The sequence below is a fragment of the Canis lupus genome, chromosome X (assembly GCF_011100685.1).
Source record: "Canis lupus familiaris isolate Mischka breed German Shepherd chromosome X, alternate assembly UU_Cfam_GSD_1.0, whole genome shotgun sequence".
NCBI lineage: Eukaryota > Metazoa > Chordata > Mammalia > Carnivora > Canidae > Canis > Canis lupus.
In genome coordinates, this window is record NC_049260.1 from 35,333,075 (window position 1) to 35,345,357 (window position 12,283).

At 43.1% G+C, this 12,283-nt stretch overlaps 1 protein-coding gene and 1 non-coding gene across 5 annotated transcripts in view; one reads left to right on the forward strand and one right to left on the reverse strand.

The window, feature by feature from the left end:
• MED14 (mediator complex subunit 14) overlaps window positions 1–1,179 on the reverse strand; it is a 65,524-nt gene extending 64,345 nt beyond the window's left edge. Inside the window, exon 1 of one of the 3 annotated variants that reach the window (XM_038587204.1) lies at window positions 804–1,179. In XM_038587204.1, the coding sequence (XP_038443132.1) occupies window positions 804–1,018 (215 nt within the window). In that variant the 5' untranslated portion in view covers window positions 1,019–1,179. The remainder of the gene's footprint in view (window positions 1–803) is intronic. The other 2 variants (XM_038587202.1, XM_038587201.1) reach the window with 2 other exon arrangements.
• Window positions 1,180–1,306: 127 nt separating this feature from the next.
• LOC102154834 overlaps window positions 1,307–12,283 on the forward strand; it is a 259,915-nt gene continuing 248,938 nt past the window's right edge. For both annotated transcript variants that reach the window (XR_005386257.1, XR_005386256.1), the window contains exons 1-2: window positions 1,307–1,624; window positions 6,385–6,479. This is a non-coding gene — a transcript (uncharacterized LOC102154834). The remainder of the gene's footprint in view (window positions 1,625–6,384; window positions 6,480–12,283) is intronic.

Below are 12,283 nucleotides of genomic sequence, written 5' to 3' on the forward strand. Positions count from 1 at the left end.
TTCTTACTTTTTTTGAACCTGGATTTAAAAATGTAAAACAGTTTTTTAATTAAGGTATATATGCCTCAAAATTTTATAGTGCTTTTTCTACACACACTGAAAATCATTAGTGTATTCTGATCCTATTCTGAAGGGATTAACACTCTAATCATGTCCCAAGGCATTTCATTGGTAACTTGGTGATTTATAAACTCCCTTCATACTCCGAGACAATAACAGAAGACCAGTAACATAAAGCTTTTTCTTATACTAAATGCGTTAGGACTTCAAACACTCCCAAACATTTCAGGAAAAAACAACCTAGGAATCCAAAATTTTAGATTATTTTATACACAATACATCTCCTGAGTTCAAACTCTGTCAGAAGCAATTACAACCCTACGTTTAAAACATACCGTCAAGACGCTGTAAAACAGACTTCCTGTCTTTGGGAATTCAAATAGTATGTATTCTTAAACCCTAATCTTGGGTTTTCGACTAAAAAGCTTCCAACCAAGATATCAATTGGGCTCTGTTGGCAACTGGAGCAAAAATCCCAAAGATGGGATTTTCAGTGAGTCTAACATGCATAATTAACAAGTCTCCGTTGCTTCATCTCGAGAAAGACCCCAAACGCAAAGCTTTTCCTCCACCTCCGTTGAGCCCCACGAGTTTAGAAATTCTAGACTAGCCCAGAGGAAAGAAGAAAACAGCAGCCCCTTGGGGAGAGGGAGGTGCGAGCCTCTCTAAGCTGGTTGGGCGGGAAGAGGCGGACGGGAGGGGGGGGGTTGCTGGGGAGCAGGCATGGGTTTCGCGGCACTTACAGGTCCGTCAACACCATGAGCTCGGAGTAGGCCCGGTGCAGGAGAAATTCGATGAGGGTGCTCAGCCGGTAGCCCGGGCTGGCCGCGGCTGCAGCGGCCGCCGCCACGGCGGCTCCTGGAGGAGGAGGCGCAGGGGCTGACGCGGGACCACCGCTGGCCCCGCCACCGCCTCCAGGCGGGACCAACTGGTGGTTCTCCAGCTGCACTGGGGCCATGGCGGCGCAGGGCCGGACTTGGCGCAGCGGCACAAGATGAAGCCCTTGAGCCTCCCGGGCGCTCGGTCACCGCGCCTAAGTGGGCGCGGGCAGAGTCGCCACCGCCTACCGCCAGGCCGCCTCCGAACAGGAAGCCGTGCGCCAGCCGCGGAGGCCCGCCCCCATGTAGCGACGAGCTCGCCGGCCCCAGAGACTGGAGCGAAGGGCGGGGGAAAGCGGGGGGAGGCGGGGAGGGCGGGGAAGCGGGACGGCCTCCGCAGAGAAGCTGCGCCTCCGCAACCGATCAGAGGCAGCCTCGCCAGGCAGCCGCAGCGTCCATGTTGACGGCTCAAAGCGGAAGTCGTTAGGCTGAACGGAAGGGAACCTGCAGGGGGACTTCCGACAGCAACCTGTGCCTTTTTCCCGACTGTCCGGCGCCGTGACGCTGGGGGGCGCGTGGGAGTGGGGCGGGGCCGGCGCGCGGGCCGGGAAAGCGGAAGCGGGGGCTGTGCGTCGCCGGAAACGGGTGTGAGGGCGGAGCTGGCGGCGTCACCGCGGACGTCAGTAGTTGCCCCGCCCTTGCCTTCGCCGCCCGCCGGTGCTTAAAAGGCTTCAAAGTACTGTGAGGTATTTATCAACGCTCCCCAATGGGGCCAAACGCGACTGGGGAGGTTTCCTCCCAAGATGTTCGTGAGTTGTGATTCTGGAATCGCGAAGAAATTGTGGCGGCTGCGCTCTTGTGGCTTCTCAGATCTTTGCTCCTCCCACAGTCTGCTCATGCGCTTTTCGTGGGATAGCAAACGTTTCCGTCATTGTTGGCTTTTTTTTTCTTTAACTGTGGGAAAAGATGCGAGAAAATATGATGGGGGGCAGGAGCAGGGCTTTTGGCAGAATAACTTCACTTTAATGAAGTTGGATATACGTATATCTCGTTTCCGACCCCCTAAATCCCGGGAGTTCTACCACAGAAACAGCCCTTAAATCCTCTACCGCTGGCTTTCACTCAGTTCTTGTCCCTGCTCTTGCAGTCGACGCCCTGTCCTCCTAAGGTTTTCAGGTCTTTTTCTATGCGCTACCTCCACTTTTCCCCTTCAAAATCCACGTTTAGTATTTTGCTTCTTGCTTTAAAATGGTGACTCAACCCAGCCTGCACGTTGGAATCGCGGGGCGTGAGGGGCGGGGCTTTAAAAAATACTTATGCCATCCTTCTAGGTTCGGCTTTAAGTGGTCGGATGTGAGGTCTGTGTTAGAAGGTTTTAAAAGCTTCCTAGGTGATTTTATTGTACAGCTAAGGTAGAAATCCACTGTTAAAAAAATAACAATTCCTATGACTCTTTTTTCAAACATCCTTTTGGGGATTCCTATCTGTAACTCTTAGGTGTAAGAGATGCCCTTGTTCTTTCATCTATAAAATACTTTTTGCCCACTTAGTAATTCTCAGTCATTCCTGAAGGCCGTTCACTTGTCTCCCAAAGGTGTAACCTTTGGAGAATAGTCGCTTGCTCTCTTTTGTGGCCTTTAAGCATATTTACACTTAATAGCATCATGGTACTCCTCAAAATGCTTTCCGAGTACTTATGGATAGTGCAGTTGCTGGGGGGCAGAGACTATCATCCCTCCCTATGCAAGTAACCTCAGGGAACAAACATTTTTCTGTTAGCTAGAATGGTACCATTTCTTTTGCAGTTTTTGTTTGTTTTACTGAAGTTCTCCCCCACTCTTCTTGAAAACTATTGACTTGCGTTAAAAAAAAAAAAAGTGGTTACAGACACGCGAAAGATAAATGGTCGTATAAGATGGTGTTTAACGTCTTTTCTAACTCAGATTCTCATTCTGTGTGATGTTGATAGGGTTTTAACTCTGCCTTATTGCATATATTAAACAGTTATACACTATGTCTTTTGGTATACATTTTATTTGTCAGTAAGGGTCTCCAGAGACAGTATGACCAACTTGCAAATAAAAGAAAAAAAAATTAATTGGATGGGTTTGTTTTAGAATAGAGAAAATCTCACCCACATCCATCAGATTAGATTCTATTGAAATATCTGTGAGTTGAAATAGGTATCTTTAAAAATTGGAAAGTACTTGTTAAAAAGGATATTCTAAAGGAAAACAAGGCAAAAATCTAGGAATAAAACTGTGAGAGGTGCTATGCTTGAATTGTTGGTGATCAGGGAGGTAATACAAATGAAAGCTCAAAGGGGTGATAGCCCACCTCCCAACCTGATAGTTTAGCTGTTAGACAAATACAGGAAGTGCTAGTGAGGAAATGAATGGGGAAGGAGAAAAATTGTTAGCAAGTTTGGCTGAGTTACTAAAGGAATGACTCCTCCGAATCACTTTTGTAAATCGTGTAATTTATAATTTTACAGCCTATAGTACAGTGCTTGGCTTTGTAGTATATATACATAATTCTTTCATTCATAACTACTAATTATTCCTCTATTTGGTCATCACCAGATTCTTCACACTTCAGATAGTTTCAGAACTAGCAGCATGATATTTCCTTGGCTCTTCAATTGACCTAGACATTTGAGATCTTTCATGAAGTCAATCTGATTTTAATAAATTGATTGCAAAATAGGGAGAAATAAAAGAATATTTCCTTTTAAGCCCTCTTGATAGAAAAATAGAATTGTGATAAATATAACTTCATTTTGAAGCATACAACTGCCCCTCAGACACAAATGAGTGGGAAAGAGATTGAAAAGTAATTTTTTTTTTTTTACAAGATACTACAGTCAGTTCCTCCAAAGCAGACTGCAAAAGCAGTAACTGCATTCATTCAAGAGATGCTCCATTGATGGTAAAGTTGAGGAAAGGAAGTCAATACTGTGAGTGTGGTCTGACCAATGTAGAAAAAGACAACACTTTTATAGTTTTTGCCTGTAAAAGAAAACCCAAACTTCTTACTGTGGTCTCTAAAGCCATTAACAAAGTGACCCTTGCCTGCTTCTTCACCACTCTTATGCCACTCTTTCCTTCGCTTACTACACCTATAACCTCACTGGGTCTAGCACCTGCTGTTCTCCACAATGTTAGGGCTTGTCCACTGTTCCAAATATGGGAAACACTTGTTTCCCAGTTGTCCCAGCTCAGGTGGCTGGTTTCTCATCCTTCCAGTATCTGTGTAAATGAGAAAATCCTTAGCGAGGCCTCCCCTGACTATATGATATTAGGAATGTAAAAGGAATTTCATTGCCCTATTGTAGAAGCAAAATGGCTGAGTAAATTGCTATTTTTTTTTTAAGATTTGTTTATTTTAGGGAAACCTGGGTGGCTCAGTGGTTGAGCACCTGCCCCTGGCTCAGGGCGTGATCCGCAGTCTCAGAATCGAGTCCCACATCAGGCCCCCTGCCTGGAGCCTGCTTCTCCCTCTGCCTACGTCTCTGCCTTTTTCTCCCTGTCTTTCATGAACAAATAAAATCTTTTATTTATTTATTTTTAAATAAAATATTTTAAAGAAAAAAAGATCTGTTTATTTTAGAGAAAGAGAAAGTACATGCAGTGTGAGCACACAGTTGGGCAGAGGAAGGAGAGAGAGGATCCTCAAGCAGACTCCTCACTTAGTGTAGAGCATGACACGGGGCTTGATTCCAAGACCTTGAGATCACAACTGGAGCTGAAATCAGGAGTTGTCTACTTAACCAACTGAGCCACCCAGGCACCCCAAACTGCTGTATTTCTATGTAACTGTTCAAATGAAGGAATTAAACCTATATGTAACAACATAGATACATCTCAAAAACAATACTGAATGAAAACAGCAATCTTTTTTGATATTGATACATTTCTGTCCATTTTTATTTTTTATTTTTTAAAATTTAATTTTAATTACAGTGTAGTTAACATACACTGTTATATTGTTTTTAGGCATACAACATAGTGATTCACCAGTTCTATACATCACCTTGAGCTGTCATGACAAGTGTACTTCTTATTCCCCATCACTTATTTTATCCACCCCCTCCCCTCTGGTAACCATTAGTATGTTCTATATAGTTAACTGTCTGTTTCTTGCTTTGTATCTTTCTTTTTTTTTCTTCACTCATCTGTTTTGTTTCTTATTTCTGCCCATTTTTGAAGCACACAAAATAACGCTATAATTTCATATATTGTAGTCAAAGTGAAAAATGTAAATGAGGATGACATAGCTTTTCAGGATGGTAGTTACATCTAGGGAGGGGTAAGGGATGAGGCAGTGCTTTATTGGTTGTTAGCTATTAGTTCTATGTAATGGGTTTACTGAAGAAATACCTGAAAGAAATGTGACAATATTAATATCTATTAAATCTGGGTAGAAAGAGATGATTGTTAATATATTCTGTACATTTCAGTATTTTTAAAAATTTCATGATTTGTTAAAGTTTAAACTGTTTCTGTTAATTTACACAAGCTGCCATAATAAACCACTAAATCACAGTGACTTAACAGTAAGAGTATTTCTTGTGCTCACAAAGTTCAGTAAAGATATTACCTGATGGAGATGCCCATCCTACTCTAAGTACTAACCCAGAGATCCAGGCTCCTTCTACCTTGGGAAGCCATCACTTTAACCAGGAGATTTTTTTAGTGTCCACCCACATCCCATTAGTCAGAATTAGTCACATGGCTAGGAGCTGGGTTAGTCTATGTTGTCTCAAATGGCAAGACTTTATTCTTTTTTATGGCTAGGTGATATTCCATTGTATATATACCACATCTTGTTATCCATTCATTTATCAGTGGACACTTAGGTTACTTCCATACCTTGGTTATTGTAAATAATGCTGCAGTGAGGGCTAGGGAATGAAGAATGGGTGAAATAGGTGAAGGGGATTAAGAGGTACAAGTTTTCAGTTATAATAAGTTGCAGAGATGAAAAGTACAGCATAGAGAGTAGTCAATAATATTATAATAATGTTATATGGAGAAAGATGGTGACTACGCTTACTGTGGTGAGCAAAGCTTAACATATAGAATTGTTAAATCACTATGTTGTGTCCCTGAAATTAATATAACATGGTCTGTCAACTATACTTAAGTAATAAATTCTTTTTTTAAGAGTTATTAATTATTTTAGAGGTGGGAGAAGAGAAAGAGGGTCAAGCAGACCCCATGCTGAGCACAGAACCTCATGCAGGGCTCAATCTCACAACCCCAAGACCATGACCTTAGACAAAATCAAGAGTCAAACACTCAACCAAGCCACCTACTCAGGTGCCCCAATAATAAATTCTTCTTAAAATAAAGGCCATGGAGCTGCGAAATACAGTCTTGTGTGCCTAGGAAGAAAATGAAATGGTTTGGTGAACAAATAGCATTGTTTTTACCACAAGATTAAAGTAGTCTTCTCTTTGTCTCTCTGTTTCTCTGTCTCTCTCTCTCTTTTTTTTCCCCCTTAGAGCACAGCCTCTGGAATCAGATCACTTAGATTAAAATCCTAGTATTTACCTCAGAGGATGATTGTGAAGAATTGATGAGTTAACATTTACAAACAGTAAGTGATCTATAAATATTAACTATTACCATCATCATTACTTAAGAGTAATAATTCTTAAATTTGTTATTTCACCTTAATTACCTATGAACTAACTGTCTTTTCTTGTACTAATGTGGCTCTCTCTGTCATGGCCCCAGCACTAGCATAGTATGCCTAGCTTCTGGCTTCAATGAATGAATGGGACAGGTATATTTCTTCATCTGTACACTGTAGTTCTATTTATATTGTGTTCTTTTATTTAGGATTAAGATTGACTTACATGGATTTACATGTGAAATGAAGTGTCTAAGGTTTCTATGAAAACACTTTGGAAAATAAAGTGGGCAGAGGTAGATGAAATACCACTGGCAACATGTTGAGAATTATTAAAGTTGATGATGGCTACATAGAAGTTCTTTATACTCTGTTCCTTTTCTTCTTTTCTGTAGGTGTGGGAATATGCATGATAAAAAGTTTTGAAAAATTGAATACAGGTAGTCAACTAAAGGTCCAGATTTTTTTCTTTCCTAATCAACAGCTGATTGATAAAACACATATAATGTTTCAGATTTTTAAAAATATTTTCTTTATTTGAGAGAGAGAGAGAGAGAATGAGCAGGGGGAGGGGCAGAGGGAGAAAGACAAGCGGACTCCCTGCTGAGCAGGGAGCCTGATGTGGGGCTTAATCCTAGGACCCCACAATGACCTAAACCAAAGGCAGATGCTTAACTGACTGAGCCACCTAGGCGTCCCATCTTCCAGATTTTTAAAACATTTGTGTAATTTATAGAGTGTTTAACATTAAAAAAAACTAAAAGGAAACTTATGCTTGCTTGTAAAAGAGATGAAAGTGTTAACTTTGGTTTCAGGCCTTGAAATAAGAATGTTTGCAAGGAGCTCTAAAAACAACAAAAACAAAAAACAAAAACAAAAAACTTATCCAAATGTATAATCTTAAAAATTTCTAGCTGTGCTAAAATTCAGTATCTTTTATTTCACGTCCCAGTTACTTAAAAAAAAATTGGGGACTGAGAACATTTAAGATCTACTCTCTTACCAACTTTCAAATATATAACACATGTTAACTATAGTTACGATACTATATACTAGATCTTCAGAACTTATTCATTTTATAACTGGAGATTTATACCATTTGACTAACATTTCCCCATTTCCCCCACCCCAGCCCCTGGCAACCACCAACCTACTTTTTATTTCTATGAGTTTGACTTTTTTGGATTCCCACATGTAAGTGTGATCATATGGTATAGTCTTTGTCTTTCTGTGTCTGACTTACTTTACTTAGCATATTGCCATCAAGATTTTATCCAAATGGCAGGGTTTCCTTCTTTTTTATGGCTGAATAATATTCCTTTGTCTCTGTATGTGTGTGTGTGTGTATGTTCACGCTGCAGTGAATATGGGGGTACAGATACCTCTTTGTAAAATTCATTATCTTTTATTTTTTTAATTTTTATTTTTAAGATTTTATTTATTTATTTGACAGAGAAAGCACAAGCAGGGGGAGTAGAAGAGAGAGAGGGAGAAGCAGGCTCCCCACGGAGCAGGAAGCCCAACGTGGGACTCGATCCCTGGACCCTGGGATCATGACCTGAGCTGAAAGCAGACACTAAACCTACTGAGCCACCCATGCACCCCCAGTATCTTTTAAATGAGTGATTTCTAATGTGTGAACAAAGGAAAAAGAAGGAAGAAGGAAGCCATTTAAAAAATAGTTATATTCTGATCCCTGGGTGGCGCAGCGGTTTGGCGCCTGCCTTTGGCCCAGGGCGCGATCCTGGAGATCCGGGATCGAATCCCATGTCAGGCTCCCGGTGCATGGAGCCTGCTTCTCCCTCTGCCTGTGTCTCTGCCTCTCTCTCTCTCACTGTGTGCCTATCATGAATAAAAAATAGTTATATTCTTCATTAAGAGATAAAAATTTTATTGTGTCTTGTTCTATCTTTGTTAGGGAAGAACACCAACCTCTAAATTGCCAGGAATAAACCTGCCATCCGTAGGTGCCAAAAGTGACGACGTGATCAGAGTAAGCCTTAGCGCAGCAGACAACAGGGGCATCACCACAATAGCTCTGGTTCTCATGTCCCCAAGTCCCATGGCATGATGTGATGGGCCCAGATGGAGACCCTGTGATCAGTGAGTTGCATCATAGCTGAGAAACCTGGGGCCCACGGTTCAACATCTTAATTCTTAGCAGTCAAATTGAAACAAGATTGAACTGGTACACATAGGAGAGAGCTGAGATGTCAGGCCCAGCCGAATAGTCCTCCTTTTTTTGTTAGGGTATCAGGCAGAGCAGAATAGCCCTGCCATCCTGAGGGTGTCCAGTGCAACACAGTAATTCCACTGGGCCAAGCCCACATTAGTTTTTCTGTGTTCATAGCACAAGGATGAGATAACAAGCCCAGCAGTAGGGTCATGTCACTTGCAGCTGCTGCTTGACTCATGTGAACCATGTGACAGTTTTGTGATGCTACAGTGCTCGGTGAAGGGGACAAAGAAAGCATTAAATGTTCCCACCCCTTCCCCAAACACACACACCTCATAGGGATGAAGGTGTCCCATTATCAGGTTATTGTTTCCTTTCCATGACCACATAGTTCATTTGTTCTAAGTCAGTAGCCAGTATGTCTCTCTGCACTCAGCCAACTTCCACCTCCACCCAGATCTTTTTCCATTTCAGATAGGAGGCACCATGGTAGAACTTGGTGGAACCATGATGTCCCCTGTCATCAAGCAGGCCATGGTAGGGATACTCTAGGGCTTATGAATTTCACCAACTGATTGTTCTGATGGTCAGTGCTCTTCCACCCCCAACAATTGAAACCAAGTGGTAGCAGAAGCAAAGATTGTAGTCACCTTCCTCCTGTGGTCTAACTGCTGCTTCAGGATGAAATCAGTCAGGTTTCTCAGGCACTAGAACCAGAGGGGAAAAAAGGAGAGGAAGGACTAGAGATTGTCAGAGTGGGATCACAAATATGGAGTACCAGTCTCCTATTGCTCCAACTCTTTCAGTCCTGATCTTCCCTACTCGGCTGTTCCAAAGGAGATGTTTCCTTGGAAGCCTGATAGGCCATATGGCTGCATTCAGTCTTAGCGGGTGTGGACCCCTTCTACAAGTGTCCACATGGGCTATAGAGATGTCTTGTTGGGCTGTAGCAATGGCTCTTCAGAGTTCTCAGCCTCACAGAGGGGTGTCTTTACTACACCAGTCAGTCATCATTCGGGTGCTTGACCTGAGAGCTGGGGCATTAGCCATAGCCCAAGAGTCAGGGAAAACACAACATGGATGGTCCTCAGCAGTACTGCCTAAGGCAAGGGTGATGACTTTCAATTTGACCCATTGTACTAAACCAGTCCTTACCACAGTGTTTCTTTTTTTTTTTTTTAATTTTTATTTATTTATGATAGTCACACAGAGAGAGAGGCAGAGACATAGGCAGAGGGAGAAGCAGGCTCCATGCACCAGGAGCCCGACGTGGGATTCGATCCCGGGTCTCCAGGATCACGCCCTGGGCCAAAGGCAGGCGCTAAACCGCTGCGCCACCCAGGGATCCCACCACAGTGTTTCTAATGGAGCTGTTGGAGTTGGACAGCTGCTGCTCCCCAGGACACCTCATCAGCTTTTAGTTTGGCTGAGACATCAATAAGCCAAGCCCAGGCATTTTTAGGGACACTCTGGAAGTGGGTCCCTACATAACTGGAGGCTGCCCCTGTGAGTGATGTAGGAGGGGGAGCTACCGTGGCCCCTAAAGCTGTGGCCACAATATCTTAATGTGAAGAGGACACACCTGTGGGACTAGGCATGCCATTTCATTAAATAAGAAAAGTCTATTGTGCCTTTCTAACTCTAAGCATTGAGTAGACCCACCTAAGATGAGACAATTTAGGTGCAGTGTAACCCGGAGGTACTGTGAGATGCTCAGTCTCCCCAAGTGCCTGCCCGATAGCAGACAAGTAGCTCTTTTGCAAATGGAATGTCGTGGGTAAGTGTCTGGGTGGCAAGTCCAGAACCCGCTGAGATGCGTCCAAGCAGAAGCAGTCTCCCTTTTCCAGAGGGCATACAACAAGGGTCCAAAAAGCCAGACTCAGATGGTTACAGTTAATTCCCCTCTTCATATTATTTCATTTCTAGTTCTGGCCAGGTGAATACATGGCTGTGAATGAGCACTGGTATTCAAGTGAGTCATAAAAATTTTTATCCTGCTTCCTTGCCCTCCCTTTACCTCACTGTATCCTAATTAGAGGTTAAGGCCTCTGGTTTGCTCTGGGAGTGAAGAAACCTCAACCCCCATCCTTAGTCCCTTTTCTCCTTAAAGGCAGTTAAATCAGAATACTTGGTTCATGGTCAAGCAGTAAAGGTACTGGAGGAGGAATGTGTTTTAAGGCAGCCATTTATTTGGCTTCTCAATTCCTCCAATAGAACGATTTCTGTGGAGGGATCTGGTTTCATAGAGGCACTCTCAATTCCAGTTGGGTGGACAGCTCACTGTTTGCTGCCCCTCCCTCCATGGCTCAATATCCAGACCAAATTTCTTTGGTACTCATCCTATCAGTCTCCTTATGGGTAGCCCCTGCTCAAACAGCCGTATCCGCATTGTCTTACACGTTACTTTGGAGGGAATTTGATATCCCCTTCCTTAGTTTTGTCTTGTACTGCAGAGTCTTTGCCTTGTTTGGATTGCCCATCTTTATCCTAGGCATTTTTTTGGCTCTGTCATCACTGCCTACCACGCACACAGGGCTTCCAAGTATTAAAAACAAAGAGAGTAGTCTTCTACCTGGAAGTGGGGTAGGGCAGACCACAACATCCTTTCAGCCGTTGTCTAAAGTGAGGGGTTCATCATGGGAGCTTTCATTCTGTCCATTTTGTAGTCGGTCTGGAGCATCTGTAGCACTCAGGCTTTGAATAGCTTCTTCCATAGTGTTCCATCCATGGAATTTTTATCAGCTTTGGGGAAATCTTTCTGGTTTGGCCATAATGTAGTTATTGAAACAAATTTAAAGTAGCAAGCCTTGTTGAGGGCATAATTCTGTCCCAACTATGTCATAGCTTGAAGCATATAAGACAGCCTAGCTGCCGCCACTCATCCTTGATCCCTTGCCACACACATAACAGCCAGGTCTTCAGTAGCTCTCCACTCATTAGCCAAAGCAGTCCCCAGCGTCCCTCACCACAGTGGGCCAACAAAAACTGATTTTTCTTGGACTACAGATTTGTCCCTTGTGATTTTAGACTGATTAGGCTAGGATAATTTAGAGTTTCTACCAAGGTACGGTCAGGACCCTCACTACTATGAACCAGGACCCTTCACTCAGTAATAATGTGCACATCTGCAGCTCCTTGCATCTCCCCCACTTGAGGCATCTCTATCACTAATAACATACTTTCTGCACTGAATCTGGGCTCTGATGATCTTTTTGGCCCTTCGGTGTCAGATTTGTTATTCCATCCTAGGATTTTAGAGTTCTGATCAGACTTTGGTGTCCTCTCATGAAATACGTCTCTCTCTTTTTTTAAAGATTTTATTTATTTGAGAGAGAGCACAAGCAAGGGGTTGGGGGAGGGGCAGAGGAAGAAGCAGACTCCCCAATGAGCAGGGAACCTGACATGAGGCTCCATACCAGGACCCTGGGATCACGACCCAAGCCAAAGGCAGACACTTAACTGACTGAGCCACCTAGGAGCCCCTGAACAATCTTTTAATACTATCTATGTTCTGTGTTCCATCATCTTGTGTGTTGTCTGAGAACTTTTGAGAAATTGGCCTTGGAAGAGATCTTTGTAAATATTCTGCCCT